This window comes from Diaphorina citri, unplaced genomic scaffold (genome assembly GCF_000475195.1).
Source record: "Diaphorina citri unplaced genomic scaffold, Diaci psyllid genome assembly version 1.1 scaffold984, whole genome shotgun sequence".
In the NCBI taxonomy this organism is placed as follows: Eukaryota; Metazoa; Arthropoda; class Insecta; order Hemiptera; family Psyllidae; genus Diaphorina; species Diaphorina citri.
In genome coordinates, this window is record NW_007378415.1 from 32,949 (window position 1) to 58,527 (window position 25,579).

Consider the following 25,579-nt stretch of genomic DNA (forward strand, 5'->3'; position numbering starts at 1 on the left):
AAAAAAAGAAAAAAAAAAAAAAAAAAAAAAAAAAAAACATGTTTGTACATAGGTACATAAGTAGGTTAGTTCTAAAATAACTCCCAGGAATTGGCCTCAGCTATCAAGAAGGGCCCTTGAGCAAAACTTTCGCAGATGAATTTACCTTTTTCAAATTGAACAGTGCATTCTTGAAGTCTCCGCTCAAATAATACAGTTCTCCTAGGGATATGAGCAGACTGGAGTTGTTACTGAATGGAGTGCCCTCTTCTAGTTGACGGAATGTGTGAATAGCTTGCTTATATTCCTTGGCATACATATGGGCATGTGCTCGGATCCAGGCATTAACCCTGAGGGGGGGAGAAGAAAAACTTATTAGAACCTAGGATTCCTATGCTCTTATCTTATGATAAAAAATTTGACTTTTTTTTTTTTTACTGAGAACAACAAATAATAAAAATAAAAACTTCAAGATTACAAGCTTTGAGATTAAGGGGAAAATAGAACAGAATGGAATATCTTATGTTTATCTTTTGAGATAGGACTGAAAACCTACCCTCCACAATCTAACCAAGTTGTTGTGTATTAAAGTGGGAACAAAATATATGGGACCAAGTTGAAATAAAGAGAAGTAAACGTGGAAGGCAGAAACTTCAAATGAAAAGTTCAACAAAGCATCAACAACAATAACTTTGTTTAACTTTCAACAGTTTCAACACATCGTCCTTCACGATCATAATGTACTCGTACGAGTAGGTACATACTTACCTACAGTCCATTTCTTTGTGGAAAGTTGGAACTGTTCAAGTGCTGCATGGCATGACGTTTCCAAATCTGTATTTCACGATGGGTAAGCATTATTATTATTATCGAATCGTGACAAATACTGACAATGGAATGGTTAGTTAAGTGGTTAATGTTGGTGATATTGATGCACAGTAAGGAAATGAAGGGGTCACGAAGAATGTGTCGGACTTTGAGCAAAACTCTTAACCTACATTAAATCAACTGCAGTACTCAATAGCTTAGTATCTACATATCCAAGAGAACCAGGAAAAAAATAGATATACATATAGAAGAAAATTAAGAAGGAAGAAAGAAAAACAACAAGACCAAAGAGAATGAAAAAAACAAGGGCTAAAAGGATTTTATGGCAAACAGTTGGCCTTCCTGTGGTGCCCCTCACATACAGGTATCCAGGGCAATGAGGCTGTAGACAGAGCTGCGCGCAATCCCTTCCCTAATCCATTCTTGCTGGACAGATCTTCTGTGTTATGGCAAACAGTTGGCCTTCCTGTGGTGCCCCTCACATACAGGTATCCAGGGCAATGAGGCTGTAGACAGAGCTGCGCGCAATCCCTCCGCATCTCTCCCCCCTCTTAAACTCTGCTCTCCAGAGGACTTTAAACCATTCATCCATAAACTCATAAAAGATCTCTGGCAATATTCATGGTCCAATATTCCCAACTGTAACGAAGAGAGAAGGAACACAGGATAGGAGAAAGCCAGCCATTCCGAGAACGAACCCTATCTTTTTTGGATAAAATACGCCCCGGGCGGGAATCTAAACGCGACCTAGCGCTAAGAAGTCAGACGCGCGACCTTCCAAGCTAACTAGGCTGGCAGGGGGGTGCTCTCGTTTGTTACAGAAAAACAACCAGAATTGTGTTTAGTTATATGTACTGCTCAAATTGGACTAAAGAGTTCCACGCCACGCTTGGGTTTGAACCCACGCTCTCCTGTTTACCAGAGGAGTATTTTGACCACTAGACCACCGCGGCGCGGTTGGGTTTTAAAATTTTCCTTCTACAATATGAAGGTATAGCTTTTTCTGAAAAGTGAAGTTCTGTATGGAACGCAGAAACAGGCCTGCGATACCCCGTATTTTCAGGCAACAAAGGTTCTTAGTACCTACCTACTTTCTTCAAAAATCCCATGTTGAACAGAATTTATTACAAACGTGGTTCAAGCTATCAAGAGCCGCAACTCAACAAACCCTTCGCTATCGCAGGTATAAAACAAAAAGACGCACTAGAAAAAAATGACCAAAACATTAAAACAAAAGGCTTGAGAGACAACCTGGTCCAAAATGCCCACAACAATAGAGAGAATTATGAAAGGGTGTCTAGAACATCATTTGAAGGTTCTTGCCAATGTTGTTTGGCGACTCTCGAAATGTTTAGGACTGGAATTCCATTTTATTGCACTCTATGTCAAAATATTAGCAATATTTATGATGCGTTTTGGCTTTTCAGTTTTTTTTTTTATGGGTAAGTTATCTGTATCTGTAGGTATAATCTATTGAGGTCCATATTATTTTTACTATCTTTATCTACGAGTAGTAAGGTGATTATCTAAATAATAATTATTAACATGTTGTAAGTTAAAACTTGTAATAAATTTAATAATGGGAAAAAAAGAATCGTGCATTTGTCACATCCACCAATTATACAATGTATAATATTGTAACTTTACCTACCCGTAGTATCTTGTAATTCTGTAAATCCACTGGTTAAATGAAAGAATAGATTGTTGTATTAAATTTGTGTTATTGCATCACAACATCACATCCTCCAAAAAACCTAATTGAATGCAATAATTGTATTGTGTAATTCTGTAACATCCACTAATCAGATTTTATACAAAAGCAGTACAAAAAGCGATGACCTGTAATTCTGTCACATCCACTAATTCCCTTGTGTCAAAATTACACAAAAGCTTCATCATTAATCTGAATGTCGATTTCGTCCCGTCTTTCGGCGAGATTATAATTTTATTATTATGTACGCAAGATTTACTTCACCCAAAGCAACCTCCGCCGTAGTCGGGTGGGTATCACACTAGAATTCATGATTTTATTTGATTGATTACACCTCAAAAAGCTCAAAAGCTCTTTCCACATTTTTGCCACTGATTTCAGCACTTCTTCGTGATGAACAAAATCCTGTCCATCACTAACCATCGAAGAGCAAGTTCTAAGTTTGAACTCCACAATTTTATTGTTCTTTTAGTTAGCCTTCAGTGTTTCACCATGAATCCCGAGCGATTGGTCCGATTTTGATAAAACTGAGCAAACATGTTTCATGCCTAACACGAAGTAAATTTGCTCATTCAATTTTGTACACAATCGGGGCGAAGTACTGAAAGCACCTAGAGGTCCTTAATTTCCCAAGTTGTTCTAGCACCTACATACTCTCAGTAAGTTCGTCTAGTCTAGTCTAGTTAAATCAAACTGTATGGCTTTTTATATATAAAAAAAAGTTCGTGCAGGTGTAAAATCTGGATTTAAAACTAAAGAAACTAGGTAATTAACCAATTTATGTAACAGCTGACAAATATTTGGCATGCGTCAAATTAATCACCGGACAGTAACGTATTGTCATTGCGCACTTACCAGGTTGCGGCTGATACGAAGACTTCCGCATCCACTCATACGGACTGCGCGGTGTGTTATTGCTTGCGTTATACTGATCTGTCACACTGCCAGCTGGCGGTCCGGGGGAGGCCGAAATCTCACTGCCTGAAATCGTATTTGGGGTTGACGACAAGACATGCTCTTCTTTGACATCATTCTGAAAGCTAGGCGTGTCCGGGAACCAGTCGTTCTGGAACATGTGGTGGGGCGGATGGGTCCATGTCTGGGGCTGGTCTGCCGTCTCATGCATACAGCTGAGGAAGGAGGGTGGGGTGGTTTGGTGCTGGTGGTAGTACGGGTTGGAGTACCAGCCGGACGGTGGGTGGTGGAACTGATTCGAAGGCGGGGTGGGATGGTAGAATTGACGGTGCATGATTTCCATTCGGGTGGTTTGTGAGGCAAGATGGGGGCGAGGGAGAGGGTTGTCCGCGGAAGCGGCAGACTTTGTCACTTTGTGGGTGGATGCGATGTGGAGTAATCCGTGCGTGGGTTAGGCGCGGTTCACACACGGATGACAAATATAAGTCAGCGGATTTGGGAGTTTAAATCCGCGGCACAGATGGAGTCCGCCAAAGATATGAATGGGCGGATTGTCTTTTGAATCGAGGTGTTCAAATACCCTGTTCAAAATATGTGAAACACTCACAGAATAAGAGTCAAGTTGCTTGTGGAACAGACCAAAACTTCCATGGGAGCTCAAAGTGCCTCTTATCATGAATCTGTAAAGCCAGGGTTAGTCTGCTGAATTGCAGAGGTTTCCAAGTGGGTACATTGCAAGGTTACCACACAGATACATCCCACTGACTTCAACTTACCAAAGAAATGACATTGGAGTATAACTGGTTGTCAAATAATTGTTTGATTTGATCAAACTTGGTACTCATCTTTGAAGAAGGAACCAAATAAGCAGAGGAAGTAGGCTTTTAAATCATTAAAAATAATGGTTCCTGTTAAGTATCGAAGTGAATTGTACACAGATGTCAACTTTTAAACGCATAAACGGAGGTAAGAGGTAAATTAACTACTTAATAGGTAGGTACCTACTTATTAAAAGTTGAAAAAAAGGAAAAACGATGAAATATCGGAAAATAAAGGGAAACTAGGGAAAGACGGAAAGTCAAATCGCAGAATCGCAGATTAAAGAAACAGATAAATAAACGGATTACCTAACGGATAAGATTTTGCAAAAGTAGGGGTTACCAAAAAAGTTTGACCAAACTTCAACACAAGGGAAAGATGCCCACTGTGACCGCGGAAAACATTTTACACTTTTGTCTGCCCTGTCTGCAAAGTGAGGAGTCGAGTGCTATCTTCTCAACAGTGGTACAGTGTTGCCAATGTAATAATCTGAAAAAATATGCTCCCGTAAATTTATGCTTCAGCAGGGGCAACCAAGGTAGAAATTTATCAATTTATCGAAGGGGCGACAAAAAAAGATAAGGTTAACTGAAAATGCTAATATATTCTTATCCCGAAATTGAACAGCCTTCTCTGTTCGATTTCGGGATAGGAGAAAGTCAGCCGTTCTGAGAATGAACCTTATCCTAAGAGCTCTTATCCGTTCAGGATTAAATCCGCCCTGGCCCGGAATCGAACCCGCGGCCTAGCTTTTATGAGGCAGACGCGTTACCAACCAAGCTTTCAGGCTGGCAAAAGAAAACTAGGTACCTAGGTAAAATGGGTAGGTACCTACGTTAGGTATGTAAGTACCTGCTCGTATTTTATTTTATTCGTGACTCCTGAGGAAAATTAAGTTGCTGGTTCCGTGCTAAGGGACCGAGCCAAATGCAATCGAATGAACCCCTCTTGTCTGTGTGCGATAAATTTCGATACCTATACCTTTGAGCATAATTTTGTTTGAAGAGGAGCATAAAAAAATGTCCAAACCTCGATTCTGTAGTTTCTCAATATCGTTTGCCTGAAAATTAGAAAATGACCAGAATGTGTGAATTAGAAATAAGTATTACCACCTTAGTTAGCTTAAAAGGTAGCGCGCCTGCTAGCGGTAGGTCGCGGGCTCGATCACAGCCTGGGGCAAACTTTATCCTAGCCTAGAGTGTCCTAGAAAGACAATGTTAGTTCTAGGAAGGGCTGGCTTTCTCCTATCCCGTCTTCCTTCTCTCTTTGCTTTCACAATGATGAGACCTCAGCAGTTAGAGTTCCCTACGAAAACGAAACGTTACACAGAACTTACAATAAATTAAAAATATATACCGAATTTGTCACAAAAACGTTAAAACATTAAAAATCCCTAATTTTCGAACACTTTGTTCATAGTTCATGGGTGTCGTTTTCAGCTCGTTGTTGTGCTGGAGATGATGCTGGTGTTGTTGTTGTTATTGTTGTGGTTCTCTCAGCTGTTTTCCTCTTGTAAATGCCCGCCAGTAGGGGGTCCCATATACGGTTGACTTTGATTGTCGGATTACTGATGGTGCCTGATACTGATACATGAAGTATACCTACAATAAGTGCACCATCAGTAATCCGACAATCAAAGTCAACCGTATATGGGACCCCCTACTGGCGGGCATTTACAAGAGGAAAACAGCTGAGAGAACCACAACAATAACAACAACAACACCAGCATCATCTCCAGCACAACAACGAGCTGAAAACGACACCCATGAACTATGAACAAAGTGTTCGAAAATTAGGGATTTTTAATGTTTTAACGTTTTTGTGACAAATTCGGTATATATTTTTAATTTATTGTAAGTTCTGTGTAACGTTTCGTTTTCGTACCCTTCGGTCTTCGCGTGTTCTTCCGTCTTTTTTCTGTGTACTATTACTGTCTACCGCGGCTGTTCTACTACCTAACCTCTCCCGGGCTTTCAAGATAGCAACGAGTGTCCATGATAAAGTAAGTCTAATTAATGTATTGACCGTTGCAATGAACTCTCAAGAATACGTAAGATTCATATTATTTAACAATTCAATCAGACTGTATTTACAGAAATATATATACACAAATTATAAATTTACTCACTTCTACTTCACTGACTACCGACCTATATACAGGGTGTCCCAGAATTTATGCTTCAATTGTTTTTCTCGAAGCCTGTTTGAAATTTCGAAAAACAAAAAAACCCGTAACTTTTTGATTTTTAATGCGGATATTTTGGCAATATCGCGATTCGCGAAAAATTTCGCGAAGTACTTGAAACGGGGGCCAACTTTAAAATCTTAAATAAGAATCCCCTGTTTGTGATACATCATATCAAAGGTCTTAAGGAACGTAGTACTCTGGTACAAGTTTGAGCTCGATCCGACAATCAGGGCCGGAGTTATGGCCTATTCAAAATTTCATTTTTCCATGTTCTCCTGCCAATAGGGGAAGCACCAAAAATGGGAAATTCATATCGATGGGTGATTTCTGCTGTTCTCTGTTTACCCGGGATGGAGGTGAGAATGTTGAATGACTCATCTGTGTCTTTTAGCTTCTGGTAGCAGAGGTGCATTTCATATTTTATGTCTGGGGACAAGTAACAGAGGTGTTAATAAGTAATCAAATAGGTAATCAAACATAGGTAATCAAATCAGTTGTGCTTACTTGGGTGATATTGCAGTCATAGAGCAGGAAAAATGAGGACCAACGGAATTTTTCTTTTTCTTCTACAACTTCTAGAGCCCAAGATAAATCAATTTAAAAAATACCGGTAAATTGTGAAGTTTGACGTCACGGCATACGCTCCCGTAGGCAATGATGTCATAATTTATGACTCCCGCTGCGTTTGTTTGTGTGCAAGCGTTTCTGCACATTTTGACGTGAAATCTGATGTCACAACTCTTTGAACTTTTTCATTATGGCAATTAAAAGTTGAATTTTTGATCTTTTAAAGTTACTTTTTTGGAGTTTTGACCTCAGATTCGGATTTTTTACAACTTTTTACGTTGGAATCAACCTTTTATTAATAATTTTTACCCATTTGCAACTGCTCCATTGGAAGTAGTTTACCTGTATCACTCATAAAATCCTTGGGAGTTTCAGCTGCCTTCGGTGATCCTTTGCCTTTAAGGAGGGACTTTTTGAACATGAGAGCATTCTTGTAGATGTGAAGAGCTTTCTTGTATTCCTCAATCTGGTAGAGAGACTGTGCATAGTAGATGTAGGTTTGAAACTTGGTGAATCCAGTGATCAGGTCACAGGTTTGATTACCTGCTGTTAGTATCAGCTCAATCTGAAAAGTGGATCATTATTATTTGTTTCACTAAAAAGAAACGAGTTTTAATTTAGCCATGGGAGTCATTAACCCCTGCTCTTTTTTTGAGTCTACAAGCTAATGTCATACATTTTCTAATGATCTTTTTTTTTTTCTTTTCTTTTAATGAATAATTCTGCACTCCCCACTCCTTGAATATGGAGTGCCTAACACAGGAAGATGTATTTCCTGTGCATGGAGTGAAAAATGGAGAGAGTCAAGTTGCTTGTGGAACAGACCAAAACTTCCATGGGAGCTCAAAGTGCCTCTTATCATGAATCTGTAAAGCCAGGGTTAGTCTGCTGAATTGCAGAGGTTTCCAAGTGGGTACATTGCAAGGTTACCACACAGATACATCCCACTGACTTCAACTTACCAAAGAAATGACATTGGAGTATAACTGGTTGTCAAATAATTGTTTGATTTGATCAAACTTGGTACTCATCTTTGAAGAAGGAACCAAATAAGCAGAGGAAGTAGGATTTTAAATCATTAAAAATAATGGTTCCTGTTGAGTATCGAAGTGAATATTGTACACAGATGTCAACTTTCAAACGCATAAACGGAGGTAAGAGGTAAATTAACTATTTAATAGGTACTTATTAAAAGTTGAAAAAAGGAAAAGGAAAAACGATGAAAAATCGGAAAATAAAGGGAAAGTCAAATCCAAATCGCAGATTAATCATTAAAAAGAAACAGATGAACAAACGGATTAGGTAAGTACCTAACGGATAAGATTTTGCAAAAGTAGGGGTTACCAAAAAAGTTTGACCAAACTTCAACACAAGGGAAAGATACCCACTGTGACCGCGGAAAACATTTTATACTTTTGTCCGCCCTGTCTGCAAAGTGGGGAGACGAGTGCTATCTTCTCAACAGTAGTACAGTGTTGCCAATGTAATAATCTGAAAAGTTATGCTCCCGTAAATTTATGCTTCAGCAGGGGCAACCAAGGTAGAAATTTATCAATTTATCGAAGGGACGACAAAAAAAAGATAAGGTTAATTGAAAATGCTAATATATTCTTATCCCGAAATTGAACAGCCTTCTCTGTTCGATTTCGGGATAGGAGAAAGTCAGCCGTTCGGAGAATGAACCTCTTATCCGTTCAGGATTAAATCCGCCCTGGGCCGGGATCGAACCCGCGGCCTAGCTTTTATGAGGCAGACGCTTTACCAGCCAAGCTTTCAGGCTGTCAAAAGAAAACTAGGTACCTAGGTAAAATGGGTAGGTACCTACGTTAGGTATGTAAGTACCTACTCGTATTTTATTCGTGACTCCTGAGGAAAATTAAGTTGCTGGTTCCGTGCTAAGGGACCGAGCCAAATACAATCGAATGAACCCCTCTTGTCTGTGTGCGATAAATTTCGATACCTATACCTTTGAGCATAATTTTGTTTGAAGAGGAGCATAAAAATACGATTATTTGATGAAGCTCATTTGTCATTTGGCAACACTGTTCTTTAAAGTTTATCAAAAATCTTGAATGGAATCCAAATCCAAATCTAATTCTAATCCATTAATCCAAGAGATTCCAAGGCTTTGGCGAAAGTAGATTAGGTTCGATGTCCCCGTGTTTTAACTCATGTACTTTGCAGTGTAGTTCTTTGTCCAAAGTTTTGTAATTTTACCAGTGAATTTGTAAAACGTAGCTTTATAAATGTGTACTTTGTGTGAGAGCCCAGAGCATGGTACTGCTTGAAACAAGTGGAAATTCTCACAATCTCACATTGGGTTACCACTCTGTGCCAAAGCTGGTCTTTGTTCAATAACCCTAGCCAAGTAAAAGTTGAGTTTTTCAAACAGCTAACCCTAGAAATATTTTAAAGTGATTGTGTAGCTCTTCAATAATTTCATATTGGGATTCAAATTTCCGAGCCTCCATTGTATTATCATGACTCAGAATAACATTATCGATGATGAATTCCAGGAAATTTTGCGAGACACTGATATGTACATGTCCTATTATGAAATAGCTTTATAAATGTGTACTTTGTGTGAGAGCCCAGAGCATGGTACTGCTTGAAACAAGTGGAAATTCTCACATTGGTTTACTTACCATTCTGTGCCAAAGCTGGTCTTTGTTCAATAACCCTAGCCAAGTAAAAGTTGAGTTTTTCAAACAGCTAACTCTAGAAATATTTTAAAGTGATTGTGTAGCTCTTTAATAATCTCATATTGGGATTCAAATTTCCGAGCCTCCGTTGTATTATCATGACTCAGAATAACATTATCGATGATGAATTCCAGGAAATTTTGCGAGACACTGATATGTACATGTCCTATTATGAAGAGAACTGGTAAGTTGATAAGAACTTCTTGATAAAAAATGTGTTTTTTTTTTCTTCTTTTTCTTAGGATTGAAAGAGGGACTGCATCTAGGAATTGGTTAGGGGACTAAACAGGAAGTATACCAGCCTGAATTTCCCTAACTCTTTAGCCTAATCAATTACTTAGATTGATTTATCCAAGGGTTACTTAAACTTAAATTAAATTTGAACTCAGATTGTGGTGCCAACAATGAGCCTTCTTGAGTAAACTTTTTTTTTTTTCCTTAGGATTGAAAGAGGGACTGCATCTAGGAATTGGTCAGGGGACTAAACAGGAAGTATACCAGCCTGAATTTCCCTAACTCTTTAGTCTAATCAATTAGATTGATTTATCCAAGGGTTACTTAAACTTAAATTAAATTTGAACTCAGATTGTGGTGCCAACAATGAGCCTTCTTGAGTAAACTAAGTAATAATAAAGTTGACAAAACCCAAAGCAATTCAAGCTTGATTTTATGATCTGACATAGAATTTCCTTCTACTGATGGCTAAGTATAATAATAAAGTTGACAAAACCCAAAGCAATTCAAGCTTGATTTTATGATCTGACATAGAATTTCCTTCTACTGATGGCTAAGTATAAAATTTACTTGTACTTGACTTCTACTGACAGCTTGCATGTTACTCCTAGAATTATGTTCTTGTGACTTCATACTTCAGAGAGCAAATTTAGCTAACCCATGTTGGTCTGATTTCTAAATTTATCAAATTCAAATTGGGTTCCTATTGAAGTACCTACAGACTTTGAATACAAAATAATAAGGGAGAAAGTAAGGTCAGGTAACTGGGTGCTGGTAAAATGTTCAGTAGGTATGCAAGTAAGTATCACCTACTTACGTAGGTACTTATAACTAGTTCTTCATACTTAAATAAGGTTTGTAGGTACATTATACCTACCTAGTTAGGCAAATGCTTTAGTAGTTAGGTAGGTACTCTACTTACCTACCTAGGTACTTTTACATAGGTAATCAAATCAAAATAAATAAGACCAGAAAGGGTCAGAAAAGCCATCTACATACTTACTTATTGTCGTAATTATGCAGAAGTCACGTCTGTGGAAAAGAAAAGCTCCTTTTTGTATTCAACCTAACCCTATAATAACACTAATCACTGCTCTAATTGTGAAAACTCCTTCTTGCATTTAACCTAACCCTATTATAACACTGGTCACTGCTTGTTTGTGCCAGTTCCTTTGGTAGTCATATTCCACGGACATGACTTCTGCACAAGTACCCTTATTGTTACTTAAGTACTTACCTAGTAGGCAGTTTTTTTTTTCAAAGCCCTCATCTGTAGGTTTAAAACTAAAGACAAAAAAGTTTAATATTGTGAAAGTAAAAGGAACAGAAGCATTCTTCAAAGCCCTCATCTGTAGGTTTAAAACTAAAGACAAAAAAGTTTAATATTGTGAAAGTAAAAGGAACAGAAGCATTCTGACTCACTACCCAGAAGCTACCTATATGCAGAGTACCTATGCACCTACTTACTTGCATGCTTGATGCATAATTGCATACTAAGTAGATCAGCCTGCAGTCAATCACCTCTGTGGCAGAACATCAAAGCACCCAGATGCAAAGTTAGCTACTGGTTCCCTAATGGAATTATTAATTGTCTTAAGCATACTTAAAAGCTTGTCACAAATATTGTTCCCCCATCATTACATCTAGATAAATTTTATGACTATTTGGACTCGAACCACCAACCTCCAGATCCAAAGTCCAACCACTGAACCACTGAGGAATTTAAAAAATACCGGTAAATTGTGAAGTTTGATGTCACGGCATACGCTCCCGTAGGCAATGATGTCATAATTTATGACTCCCGCTGCGTTTGTTTGTGTGCAAGCGTTTCTGCACATTTTGACATGAAATCTGATGTCACAACTCTTTGAACTTTTTCATTAGAATGGCAATTAAAAGTTGAATTTTCGATCTTTTAAAGTTACTTTTTCGGAGTTTTGACCTCAGATTCAGATTTTTCACAACTTTTTACATTGGAATCAACCTTTTATTAATATTTTTTACCCATTTGCAACTGCTCCATTGGAAGTACCTAGTTTACCTGTATCACTCATAAAATCCTTGGGGGTTTCGGCTGCCTTCGGTGATCCCTTGCCTTTAAGGAGGGACTTTTTGAACATGAGAGCATTCTTGTAGATGTGAAGAGCTTTCTTGTATTCCTCAATCTGGTAGAGAGACTGTGAAATCTGATGTCACAACTCTTTGAACTTTTTCATTATGGCAATTAAAAGTTGAATTTTTGATCTTTTAAAGTTACTTTTTTGGAGTTTTGACCTCAGATTCGGATTTTTTACAACTTTTTACGTTGGAATCAACCTTTTATTAATAATTTTTACCCATTTGCAACTGCTCCATTGGAAGTAGTTTACCTGTATCACTCATAAAATCCTTGGGAGTTTCAGCTGCCTTCGGTGATCCTTTGCCTTTAAGGAGGGACTTTTTGAACATGAGAGCATTCTTGTAGATGTGAAGAGCTTTCTTGTATTCCTCAATCTGGTAGAGAGACTGTGCATAGTAGATGTAGGTTTGAAACTTGGTGAATCCAGTGATCAGGTCACAGGTTTGATTACCTGCTGTTAGTATCAGCTCAATCTGAAAAGATGAAAAGTGGATCATTATTATTTGTTTAACTAAAAAGAGACGAGTTTTAATTTAGCCATGGGAGTCATTAACCCCTGCTCTTCTTTTGAGTCTACAAGCTTATGGCATATATTTTCTAATGATCTTTTTTTTTTTTTTTTCTTTTAATGAATAATTCTGCACTCCCCAGGTAGATTAATTGTATCATGCCATTTGTAGTGGTGTTGCTTGAGTTGTCTATTGGGCTGGTTCAATTTTAGCTGTGTGTGTGTGTGTGTTTTTTTTTAATGTAGTTAAGTAGGTACCTAAGCAAGTACATTGTAATTGTGATAGTTAAAAAAAAAAGATGGGGGAGGGGAGGGAGGCAGGAAGGGAGGGAGGAGAGGAAAGGGAGTAAAGGGTGGGAAAATCTACCCATCTACTTTGCATGTTGAAGTCAAATCATTCAAGTTAATTTTAAAATTTCAAAGTATCAAGTCGCCCATCAGACACAGCACTGCTGGCATAATCTACAATCTTAGAATAGCATGAGACTTATTAGATAACATAATTGTCTCTGGCCTGCCCACCCAATATTTCCTACTAGACTTAGAGACAAGTCGAGTCTATGTTATTAGAGTACCCTACACTCACGTGCAAAACAATTCGGGATAGATTGTCTAGTACTTTTCCAATATTCCCAGGTTAGTACCTACCTATTTTTGATATAGGGTTGATTTTTTTTTTTCAAGAGGTTTGATTGATAGGGGGAACTGTAACTTCTGAGGTCCCGAAATTGAAGAGAGAAGGAAGACAGGATAGGAGAAAGTCAGCCGTTCCGAGAAAAAACCCTATCCGTTCAGCATAAAATCCGCCCCGGGCGGGAATCGAACCCGCGGCCTAGCGCTTACAAGGCAGACGCGCTACCAACAAAGCTAGGCTAGCAATCTTTTTGAACAGTAAAAAATTCAGCCCAATTTTTTTTTTACTCATGTGTATTTGTGTTTATCGTGTTTTATTAGGAGTCTATAAAGTTACTCCGTGTTATAAACCCAATAAGGAAGCCAGGCCATACGTTTCAAGAGCATGTTGTAGAGATAGATGTCTATGGCTAATACGATAGTGTAGGCAGGTTCTCGAGAATGCATGCTATTTTTTGCAGTAGGTACCTACTTAGTATGTAATATTGCATACCCAATACGCTGCCTTGTTTATTTGTTTGTTTCTACTGCCTAAATTGGTCCGAAATATTATGGTACCTTCTTCATATGTACAAGTGTAGGTACAATGTACTTCCAGCTCTACTTATTCTACTAGGCAACATGTACAGTAGAGCTGGAAATTTATTTATCTTCTGCATACATTTTGCCTGAAAATGGTTGAAAATGTAATCAGTACAGCCCACCTAATGTTTTTTTATCTTCAGTGATCCATGAGGAACTAGTGCATTCAATGTGCTAATTCTGCTGGTTGGTACTATTCGAACCAAACGTACAGGGTTTATACGCGACCTGGAAAAACTGGAAAACCTGGAAAAGTCATGGAATCCGAAAATCGGCCAAAAAGTCATGGAAAAGTCGTGGAAAATGGTGAAAATATAAAGGAAACCTGGACAAGTCATGGAATTTGTCAGCCGGTCAAAAATTAAAAATGTTCAAATTAAATATCAAGTTTTTTTTTCGAAAAACGGCCTGCTGCGCATTCCCCCTCATATTCCTAAACGTTCTACATATTGCATATTTTATTTAAATGAAGGGGTAATCTTACTGATTTTTAGGTACCTCCACCCTATTTTTCTGGAAAAAAGTCTTATTTTTTATGCTAATTTTTCGACAACTTATATGTTTCAAAAGTCAATCTATATACACGGTGTTTCATGTTTCACTTCCCAATTTTATTTCGAGGTTGTGCGCATGAGCAGAAATCCAAAACTCGTTTTTGTTCTGGTCATAATATCGGCAAGTGCAAAATATCGCTAGTAAATTACGACTAAAAATAAATACTTTTGTATTTCCTTCTGCCAAAGTGATTCCTTTCATTTCCAAAACGGTGTCTTTTTCTTACAGTGCCTTAACAATTTACTTTATTATCTGATATAATACCTTTCATTCGGATAAAAAATAAAATAAAATCAACATGATATTATTTTTACAGGATGTACTCACCAATAGTTTCTACTTAAAAATTAAATTTGTTCCATCTTATGTCTCCTTTTTTTGTTGATAATTACATGGTATTTTCTATTACATGGTAGAGGAATAGTACGTTATTGTTTATGCTAATTTTTCGACAACTTATATGTTTCAAAAGTCAATCTATATACACTATATACAGAGTGTTTCATGTTTCACTTCCCAATTTTATTTCGAGGTTGTGCGCTTGAGCAGAAATGCAAAACTCGTTTTTGTTCTGGTCATATTATCGGCAAGTGCAAAATCTCGCTTGTAAATTACGAGTAAAAATAAATACTTTTGTATTTCCTTCTGCCAAAGTGATTCCTTTCATTTCCAAAACGGTGTCTTTTTCTTACAGTGCCTTAACAATTGACTTTTTTATCTGATATAATACCTTTCATTCGGATAAAAAAATAAATAAAATCAACATGATATTATTTTTACAGGATGTACTCACCAATAGTTTCTACTTAAAAATTAAATATTCCGAAAAAGGTGTGGTATGAAAAGTCATGGAATAGTCATGGAATTTCATTCCGGGAAAAGCGTATAAACCCTGACGTAGAAAGATCATCTTTTACAACACAATTTTGTGACCCGTGGTTTTATGCTTACCTACTTCAAAGCTATGTGATGAGTTGTCTGATTTGATAGCTCATAATTTTGTTTTGCTTTTTCTCCCCCAGATGATCAACTGCTCAAGCTGTCAAATGTGTCAAATGTTGAATTGAAATCAACACAGGTAATTATCAGGAAACAACGTACAGTCTCCTGTTTTATGTTGGTACGAAAGTACTATTTTTATCCAACTGAGTAGGTTTGATAAGGAAGGGGGAAATCAAGTACATAGTAAGTACATACTACTACGTATGTACTTGATTTAGTACCAGATTACCAAATTCCTTGTAACCGCAGCCCAATTAAACTCATTCCTAGATACTAAATTAAATTGAAATCATATGTAAGTATAGGTAGTTAGACGTACATTATCCCCATCATCATATTCGTCTGCTCTCTACAGGCTTTACTTAGATCAGAATTCATGTACCAAGTACTTATGTACCTACTTGGTAATGTCTAACATTACAAAATAAGATGGTTTACCAAATATGTTGTGATTATCGCACTTATAGGGTGAACGGAGCTTTATGACCCATTTTCAATCCAGTTAAATCAAAAGTTAGAAGGGAACAAAAATTTTTTTTTGTTATTTATTGGTAAGTACCGATTGGAAAAATCGTACTTATACCTCCCTTTTCATCTCCCTACAGAATGTATCAAGCAAGTCATCAGGGCCGGACTCCAAACGCCACGCGCGGTTCAAAACCCAAGTGATCAAATATGAAGAGCCCCCCCTAGGGGACAGCGAGGACATTGACCTCGAGCCTCCCCCTTCTTTTTCTTCCCTGGACGATTTCATCCCTCAAACACCTTCCATTAGCACACAGAATGGAAAGCCAAACGCCATCAGCAATATACAGAATGGGAACGGCATTGATCTTATATCTCCGCTCACGCTCGCCAAATTAGTCCCTCACACGATGGCGAATAACGTCAAAACGACGAAGGCAAGCGCTCTCGATCGAATCAATGCAATCAAACTCAAATACGCCTCTCCCAAAGATAAAGCGACAGATGAGGAGCTGTCTCTGAAAACAAACAAGCTATCTCTACTCAATAAAACTCTCGAAGAAGTGGGCACCAACAGGCTGTCTATGTTGAATAACAATTTGTTCATAGCGACCCCTCCAAGTCCAAGTGCTGAGAGCAAGTCTATACTGAGTGCTGATAGATGTTCTCCCGGGGAACCTTTGAAGACAACGCCCAAGTTAAAGAAGCAGAGGACGTTTGAGATTCTGGATGATATAGAAGATGACTATGGGGATGATCCGTACTCTACCATGGTGATGCCGCAGACACATAGCCAGGAATACAATGGTGTTCAAGGTAAGTTCCAGCCTACTTAAAAAAAAGGTAATTTCTTTTTCCAAGTGTTGTGTATACCCTTGAAAGTTCTAACTTTTTAATATTATTTTATTGTTGTTATTACATTTTTACTTTTTTTTCTTCATTGGTAAAACGGCTTTTGGCCTAACCATACAGCCTTCGTTTTTACTTATAATTATTATCTATTTGTTTCCAGACCCCAGCACTACACCTCCTCCTAACGGATCTGATCTGAAGAGATCGGAAATGGTCAACTCAACACATTACCTGCTGTCAATTTTATTATTTCTATTTTCGTATGTTTTATGTTTTGTATTTTTTATATCAATTCCTATTTGATGAAGTTTGAGGAGTTTTAACAACTTCGATTTCTGAAGACGCGACGTCGAGTTAACTGTTAAACTCAGTAGCTTCTATGTTTGTCCTTAAGTTGTTGCTTTCTTATTTCATACATGGAGGTATCGTATGACGTTTTAAGAATAATCTTACACAATAGAACTGCAGTCTTACAGGGAGGGTTTCCCCTTTCCTCCTTTTTAAAATATTATTCTAATAATAAATTATTTTCACGAGAAAAAGATCCACGAACAAGATACCTACGTAGGTAAACTCTTGACGATAATTATTTACCTGCTGTCAATTTTATTATTTCGATTTTCGTATGTTTTATGTTTTGTATTTTTTATATCAATTCCTATTTGATGAAGTTTGAGGAGTGTTAACAACTTCGATTTCTGACGACGCGACGTTGAGTTAACTGTTAAACTCATTAGCTTCTATGTTTGTCCTTAAGTTGTTGCTTTCTTATTTCATGCATGGAGGTATCGTATGACGTTTTAAGAATAATCTTACCTAATCTTACACAATAGAACTGCAGTCTTACAGGGAGGGTTTCCCCTTTCCTCTCTAAAATATTATTCTAATAATAAATTATTTTCACGAGAAAAAGATCCACGAACAAGATACCTACGTAGGTAAACTCTTGACGATAATTAAATTTTTGACGTGTTTATTTAATTAATATTAGAGCATTCCAAAGCTAGATGAATCGTTTTCATTTTTCCAGCTCACTGCCAGTAAACAAGCTGTTTTCATTTCCTTTTCCTTTTTTTTACCCTTTCTCTTGAAGACGTTCATTTCCTCAGACTTTCTCAAGTAGAAATTGACGTTTTGAAATTTTATCCACACAGTTAAACAAACTTTCATTTATTTATTTTCAAATTCGTAAATATTACATATTTTATCTTGTTTGTTAGTCTTACATTTGTAAATTGTCTATATCTTCTAGATACATTTAGTTTCGTCTTTCTTTTTGAGAAAAATATTAACTGAGTTTTAAATTTTATAAATTAACAAAAAAATTAAAAGATAAAGGATATGTCTTACTGTCTAGATTTATACGTAGAAGATGTCTAGTCTACGAAGGCCATCGACCGAAATATTTTTTTTTTATCTTTTAAGAAAATTTTAATTTGTTAATAAAATCGTAAATATTAAATATTTTCCATTTTTATTGTAACAATATCCCAGACAGTTAGTCTTATGTTTGTAAATTGTCTATATCTTCTAGATACATTTAATTTCGTCTTTCTTTTTGAGAAAAATATTAACTGAGTTTTAAATTTTATAAATTAACAAAAAAATTAAAAGATAAAGGATATGTCTTACTGTCTAGATTTATACGTAGAAGATGTCTAGTCTACGAAGGCCATCGACCGAAATATTTTTTTATCTTTTAAGAAAATTTTAATTTGTTAATAAAATCGTAAATATTAAATATTTTCCATTTTTATTGTAACAATATCCCAGACGTGCCTTCAGGGGTTTTCCTAAAACATTTCCTTTCTTTTAATTTCCTAAAACATTTTTATAGCAATATTATTTTATACATAATACTTAGAAGATTTTGTTTATAAAAATAAACCTAATTTAATCGAATTTTTTTTAAATTATGTTATATCGGAAAGTATTACAATGAATTGGAACACTCATGTTAAGCACTGATCGGAACGGCATGTTTCTGGCCAGCTGGCCGTCTAGGCATGTCTCGTGATAGTGGCTTAATCGGGGTGCACTCAGCGTCGCGAGGATAATTCAGGAGCTGTTATTTCAACATACACTGCATACAGCAAGTTGACAATAAGTCCATTATTTTTCTACGTGTAGTTTATAAGATTTCGCTTGAAGAAGTATAGCAGATAAAAATCTTACAGCTCAATCGCCTCAGTCGGTAAATCAATCTTAATAGAAAGTAAAAAAAATAATTTATACGTAAATCTGCCAACAACTAAAATCTGCCACTCTTTTTTACGACATTTCAGCAGGGTTATTGCTATTTTGCTAGTAAAAATTTTTTTTAATTATGTTACATCGAAAAGTATTACAATGAATTGGAACACTCATGTTAAGCACTGATCGGAACGGCATGTTTCTGGACAGCTGGCCGTCTAGGCATGTCTCGTGATGGTGGCTTAATCGGGGTGCACTCAGCGTCGCGAGGACAATTCAGGGCCTGTTATTTCAACATACACTGCATACAGCAAGTTGACAATAAGTCCATTATTTTTCTACGTGTATTTTATAAGATTTCGCTTGAAGAAGTATAGCTGATAAAAATCTTACAGCTCAATCGGCTCAATCGATAAATCAATCTTAATAGAAAGTAAAAAAAATTAATTTATACGTAAATCTGCCAACAACTAAAATCTGCCACTCTTTTTTACGACATTTCAGCAGGGTTATTGCTATTTTGCTAGTAAAAATTCGAATGGTAAAATCTGCACCAAAGTCACGCCACCTAAAAATCAGTCGAAACCTGATACAAGTTTTTTTAACAAATGACAAACGACTCTTTGAGATTTTATTCGCTCTCCAATTATTTTTACTTTCCTTATCCTATAGGAAGGAAAGTAATGTAATCGGGTCAAATTTTCGATGGTCAGTTTTTAGTGTCAAAACACGTTTTGAGGTCCCTAGAGCCTAAATCCAAAGTTTCAGCCATTGGTCCGTGTGTGTGTCTGTCTGTAAACAAAATATCTCGAGAAAGGTAAGATCTAGAGACTTGAAATTTGGTATGTATTTCACGAATGTGACAAGGATGCAACACAAAACGTGGTTGAAATGGTTGCTGCGCTTGTCGGTATTTGGATCCTTGAAACTTTCAAACTTCGGTTAAGCCACATATGAATCCCATAACACGCGCTACGTGTATTCTTTCTGAGTTTTGAAGTTCCCACAATATGATATTTATTTTCAGGCTTTTCAAACTTTATTTACCGCCTCCTCTTTTTTTCCTTCCTCTTCCTCTTCTTATCATCCTTCCACGCGACGCGAAAACTTTACTCCACACTCTCTTTCTTCTTCTTTTTCTTCTCATGATATTTATTTTCAGGCTTTTCAAACTTTATTTACCGCCTCCTCTTTTTTTTCCTTCCTCTTCCTCTTCTTATCATCCTTCCACGCGACGCGAAAACTTTACTCCACACTCTCTTTCTTCTTCTTTTTCTTCTTCTTCTTATTTTTCTTCTTCTTTTCTTCCTCTACCCCTTCCCCTTCTCGTCCTCCTTCTTTTTATCCTACCCGTCTTTCTCGTTTCCATTCTCCTTTTTCTCCTCCTGCTCTTTCGTCTCCTCCCCTTCTCCCTCTTCATTCTGCTCCTCATGGAAACTTTACTCCCCATCTGGGGAAAAAATCTGCTCGGAAGTTTTAGCCTAGGTGCTTAAGTTTTCCGTCTTGAGTTTTGGATCAGACAATTTTTCACCGAATTCCAAAGTTAATTGTAGGTACCTAATCAATTCATTGTCCTTGGATTTTAGTGCTCAAACATAAAAACAGAACGTTTTCAACTCATTAATCTAAACAAGAGGAGAGTAAAATGACTTAAAGGAACTAGCAAGGAAGATGAGAAAAGTAGACGAAAAGTTGCAGTATAAACTCAGCACGTGTTCATCATTAAAGAGGAATTATTTATAGGGATTATCCACAAAATATATTCTACTTACCATATTTTTCGACTTGACTAATGATTACCTGTCATCTCAAGGGAGGTATCAAGTAGAAAGCTTGTGGGAATAGAAGTGTCAGGAACTCAGAAGCCCATGTGAGTTGATGTTAATATAACAGACGAGCTAATGAGGGCTCTACCTACACGCAAACTTTACCTAAACTTTGAGGTATGTGAAAACTCAATTCATTAACCCGTTCTGTCTTTTAATCCAGAAGAGGATTAATCATTCCCGAAGTCATATTTGTATTAGTAACGTGTGATGAGATTTTCAAAAGTAGATAAACCCATATACTGCCTGCCGATCTGTTGGTGGTCTTCAGGTGCCAGTGCCAGTATACTGTAGAATTTTTCGCGAGACCAAGAGACCTAGTCTAGGGAAAAGTCTACAGTGTACTTGCCCCTTAGAATCCGGTTGATGTTATATAAATTAGACGAGCTAATGAGGGCTCTATACCTACACGCAAACTTTATCTAAACTTTGAGGTATGTGAAAACTCAATTTTATTCATTAACCCGTTCTGTCTCTTAATTCGGATGAGGTTTAATCATTCCCGAAGTCATATTTGTATTAGTGGCGTGTGATGAGATTTTCAAAAGTAGATAAACCCATATACTGCCTGCCGATCTGTTGGTGGTCTTCAGGCGCCAGTGCCAGTATACTGTAGAATTTTTCGCGAGACCAAGAGACCTAGTCTAGGGAAAAGTCTACAGTGTACTTGCCCCTTAGAATCCAGGTTGAATAATAACTTTTTGGAAAATGAAAGCAAAATTCATAGTTATCTAGTCTAAGAGTAATCTATGTAATTCGAAAAAAGAAATAGGTCAAATAAAAATAAGGTAATAAAATAATATAAGATTTATTCATTTTTATTCAATGACAAACAAAAATATTATGTGTGTGTTCCCAAGGGTTATGGACAGCTGAAGGCTGACCACCTCAAAGGAAGGAACGGCAAGAAGGACAATTGCTGGTGTCTTACCTTTGTGTGATCCCAAGGGTTATGGACAGCTGAAGGCTGACCACCTCAAAGGAAGGAACGGCAAGAAGGACAATTGCTGGTGTCTTACCTTTATGAACCTTGGGTTTGTTTCGGAGATACGATGTAGAACACTTACGGCACTCAGGATTTCGGCAGAAAAAACCGGTTGAAATTGTAATGGCAATGGATCGCGGCGTGATGTTGCGACCGCGAGGCAAATCGGCACGGGGATTGGCACAGGAGGTGTTTGAAATTGCTCGCATAGATCGCCGCGGCCCGCGTATTTTTTTCGCCGTTTGGAATTTCGCGATCTTTTTTACCTTTTTTGTCTTCGCGCGTCCACGAATTTCGTAAATATTTCGCGAATGGGCGGATTTCCTAGGGGAAAAGCTGATGGATTGTATATTTTTCAAAGTTTTTTTTTATACTATTTTATTGTTTGATGTTCATGTTGTAGGTAGACATAAGGAAATAAAATACATAATAAATTAAATGATCAATGGCCAAACAAGAACGAACAATTTTAGATAGACCCAAACATTGGGCAATGGGCAGTCCGTCAGTAAATTTTATTGGTTGTTTCTCTCATCGTTGAATTTTATTTTCCAATTTTCGCTCATCTCTTTTCTTTCCGTTTAATTTCAATTTAAATGACCGAAAACAATTAGGTATCTCTATCTTTAATTCTTAGGATTGTAGGTACCTCATTGGCCTTAGATTTTAGTGCTCAAACATAAAAACAGAACATTTTCAACTCATTAATCTAAACAAGAGGAGAGTAGAATGACTTAAAGGAACTAGCAAAGAAGATGAGAAAAGTAGACGAAAAGTTGCAGTATAAACTCAGCACGTGTTCATCATTAAAGAGGAGGTACCTCAATTCATTGTCTTTGGATTTTAGTGCTCAAACATAAAAACAGAACATTTTCAACTCATTAATCTAAACAAGAGAAGAGTAAAATGACTTAAAGGAACTAGCAAAGAAGATGAGAAAAGTAGACGAAAAGTTGCAGTATAAACTCAGCACGTGTTCATCATTAAAGAGGAATTATTTATAGGGATTATCCACAAAATATAATATTCTACTTACCATATTTTTCGACTTGACTAATGATTACCTGTCATCTCAAGGGAGGTATCAAGTAGAAAGCTTGTGGGAATAGAAGTGTCAGGAACTCAGAAGCCCATGTTGGTTGATGTTAATATAACAGACGAGCTAATGAGGGCTCTACCTACACGCAAACTTTATCTAAACTTTGAGGTATGTGAAAACTCAATTCATTAACCCGTTCTGTCTTTTAATGCAGAGGAGGATTAATCATTCCCGAAGTCATATTTGTATTAGTGGCGTGTGATGAGATTTTCAAAAGTAGATAAACCCATATACAGCCTGCCGATCTGTTGGTGGTCTTCAGGCGCCAGTGCCAGTATACTGTAGAATTTTTCTCGAGACCAAGAGACCTAGTCCAGGGAAAAGTCTACAGTGTACTTGCTCCTTAGAATTCAGGTTGAATAATAACTTTTTGGAAAATAAAGCAAAATCCATAGTTATCTAGTCTAAGTACATAATTAATAATGTTTTGACGCTATTACTTGGTGACCTCCTCCAGCCATGAACCGCAGGGAAGACCTGAACAACATCTTCGAGATGTATAACCTCTACAAGAACTCCACGGCCAACATTGGGGCCGCAGGAGGCCACGAGAAATCCGGCCCCAATATCAAACACTTTCTCGACATCCTAACCACAAACAGGCACGGAAACGATTCCGATGACCTGTTGAACTTCCTGAATCAGAGCCTGGAATATGACTACCCCAGTTTGGAAGCTGTGGATCGCTCTTCAATTTCGGGAGTGAAAAACAGCAGGTGTTGCTTTCCCTTGGAGGGCATTGGAAAGCGTAAGAGTATTAGAACGAGTAAAGGTATTAGAATTATTAGAAAATGTGGAGATGGATGATTAGAATTATTACAGTGTGAAAATATGAGACTAGGTATTTAAGGGGATTGGAATTACGTATTGGGAAGTGTAAACTAAACGTACTAGATTTAATTTGTTAGAACCTGTGAGACTGGAACTTGGTAGGACATTAGAGATAATAGAATTTAACGGTAGAGAGAGGTTTTGTTGTTGTTGTTGTTGTTGTTGTTGTTGTTGTTGTTGTTGTTGTTGTTGTTGTTGTTGTTGTTGTTGTTGTTCAGTTTGGAAGCTGTGGATCCGCCCCTGCAGATTTTCCTGATAGTGATGTACTCGTTGACGGCTGTGTTGAGTTTGACCGGCAACACGACTGCCATTATTGTGCTCACGTTTGGACGAAGGTAAAAAGATGCTTAGATAATTTCTACATTAATGGGTGATGGTCTCTAGCCATGTTTAATTGGCTCGCCCTGAACCGCAGTCAACCATCGTGAGGACTTGTTCTTATTCTTTAAAAGCAGGGAGAACCCTTTGAAATTGCCAGCTAGCTAGGCTGGTTAGGGTTTGCTGTTCTCCTCCCTGTTTATAGTCCCACAGCCAGACGCCAGTGTATTCTCTGTTTAACGTCCCCTAGCTAGACCAATTTAACGTCCCCTAGCCAGCCAGAGAGAGGTTTTTAGTGACTTTGGTTTTATTCTACTGAAAGAAACCTCGTCCAGCCTGAGTGGGGCCGGGAAGAGGGTATTTTTCCGAGAAAAGGCTACCGGATTGCCCAGATGGTCACCCATCCGAATACTAACCACGCGAAACGTTGCTGGGCACGTTATTAAATTTGAACGAACGAGACTGAACTACGAATGATAGAAAGTGTAACAAAGGTAGAAAGTGTAAGGTATTCCTTGTGATAATGAAATTTTAGCTGTTCTCCTCCCTCTGTTTATAGTCCCACAGCCAGACGCTAGTGTACTCTGTTTAGCGTCCCCTAGCCAGCCAGAGAGAGGTTTTTAATGACGTTGGTTTTATTCTACTGAAAGAAACCTCGTCCAGCCTGAGTGGGGCCGGGAAAAGGGTATTTTTCCGAGAAAAGGCTACCCGATTGACCGGATGGTCACCCATCCGAATACTAACCACGCGAAACGTTGCTGGGCACGTTAATAAATTTGAACGAACGAGACTGAACTACGAATGATAGAAAGTGTAACAAAGGTAGAAAGTGTAAGGTATTCCTTGTGATAATGAAATTTGTGGAACACTATGTCTTATTTTAAAAATCGTCCCAAGATTCTCAAAAAAACTTTCCAAAGGTCTATTGTACCTTTTGCACGCCTTTGGGGTTAAAACAAATACAACCTACGCTCTTTTCATTGTAAACTTTTTGTTTTCCTCCTTTTGTACAATGATTTTTCTCACCCTCACCCTTATATTCTTCTCCTCCTCCTTCTTTTCCTCCACCTCCTTCTTCTACTACTCCTTCTTCCTTTTCTCCTCCTTCATCTACTTCTTCTTTGTCGCCTTCTCCTTCTGCTGCGTTCTTCTTTTCTTCTTCTCTTTCCTTTTCGTCTTTGTCTTCTATGCCTTCTTTTCTACCTTCTTCCTCTGCTCCTTCTCCATCTCATGTCCCATCTTCTCTTTCTTGTCTCTTCATTTGTCTTCTTCTCCTCCTACTTTTTCCATTTCCTTTTTTTCCTTCTTCTTTGTCTTCTACTTCTTTCTTCTAAAATAAAAATGCTGTTTACTCGAGTTATCTCTCCGAGAAATCCATTTATCATTGAATTGTGAGTGAGGAAACGATTTCTCTGTTCAGTTGTCAGGAAGACAAAAGTCTAGCGGCCTATTGTAAAACACATCCAATTATCTAGACGAGGGACATGACAAATGAAGTGTCTATTGTTGGAAAGAGTTCGGAAAGAGTCCTTCGTTTTAGGAAAGAGGGACAAGAATTGAATGCGAGCATTTAGAACCTATTATAAGAGAACACTGATGATAAAATAGACACATACTGATCGACTTATCAAGAAAATAATGAGGTATTATTATTATTATTATTATTGT

General features: G+C 37.5%; 2 protein-coding genes and 1 long non-coding RNA gene across 3 annotated transcripts in view; 2 read left to right on the forward strand and 1 right to left on the reverse strand.

The window, feature by feature from the left end:
• The window catches only part of LOC103513546, a 14,289-nt gene extending 6,009 nt beyond the window's left edge, over positions 1-8,280 (reverse strand). The window contains exons 1-6 of the mRNA XM_026826715.1: positions 7,970-8,280; positions 7,350-7,572; positions 6,757-6,866; positions 4,210-4,278; positions 3,391-3,725; positions 146-329 (exon numbers count right to left, since the gene is read on the reverse strand). Coding sequence (XP_026682516.1) covers positions 146-329; positions 3,391-3,725; positions 4,210-4,278; positions 6,757-6,866; positions 7,350-7,572; positions 7,970-8,038 — 990 coding nt within the window. The 5' untranslated portion in view covers positions 8,039-8,280. The remainder of the gene's footprint in view (positions 1-145; positions 330-3,390; positions 3,726-4,209; positions 4,279-6,756; positions 6,867-7,349; positions 7,573-7,969) is intronic.
• Positions 8,281-16,889: 8,609 nt separating this feature from the next.
• On the forward strand, positions 16,890-17,812 carry LOC113469197. Its single transcript, XR_003392689.1, has 2 exons — positions 16,890-17,227; positions 17,598-17,812. It is a non-coding gene; the product is annotated as an uncharacterized LOC113469197 (long non-coding RNA).
• A 5,409-nt stretch (positions 17,813-23,221) lies between these two features.
• Positions 23,222-25,579, forward strand: part of LOC103513548 (substance-K receptor-like) — a 48,206-nt gene continuing 45,848 nt past the window's right edge. The window contains exons 1-2 of the mRNA XM_026826716.1: positions 23,222-23,311; positions 23,804-23,928. Coding sequence (XP_026682517.1) covers positions 23,222-23,311; positions 23,804-23,928 — 215 coding nt within the window. The remainder of the gene's footprint in view (positions 23,312-23,803; positions 23,929-25,579) is intronic.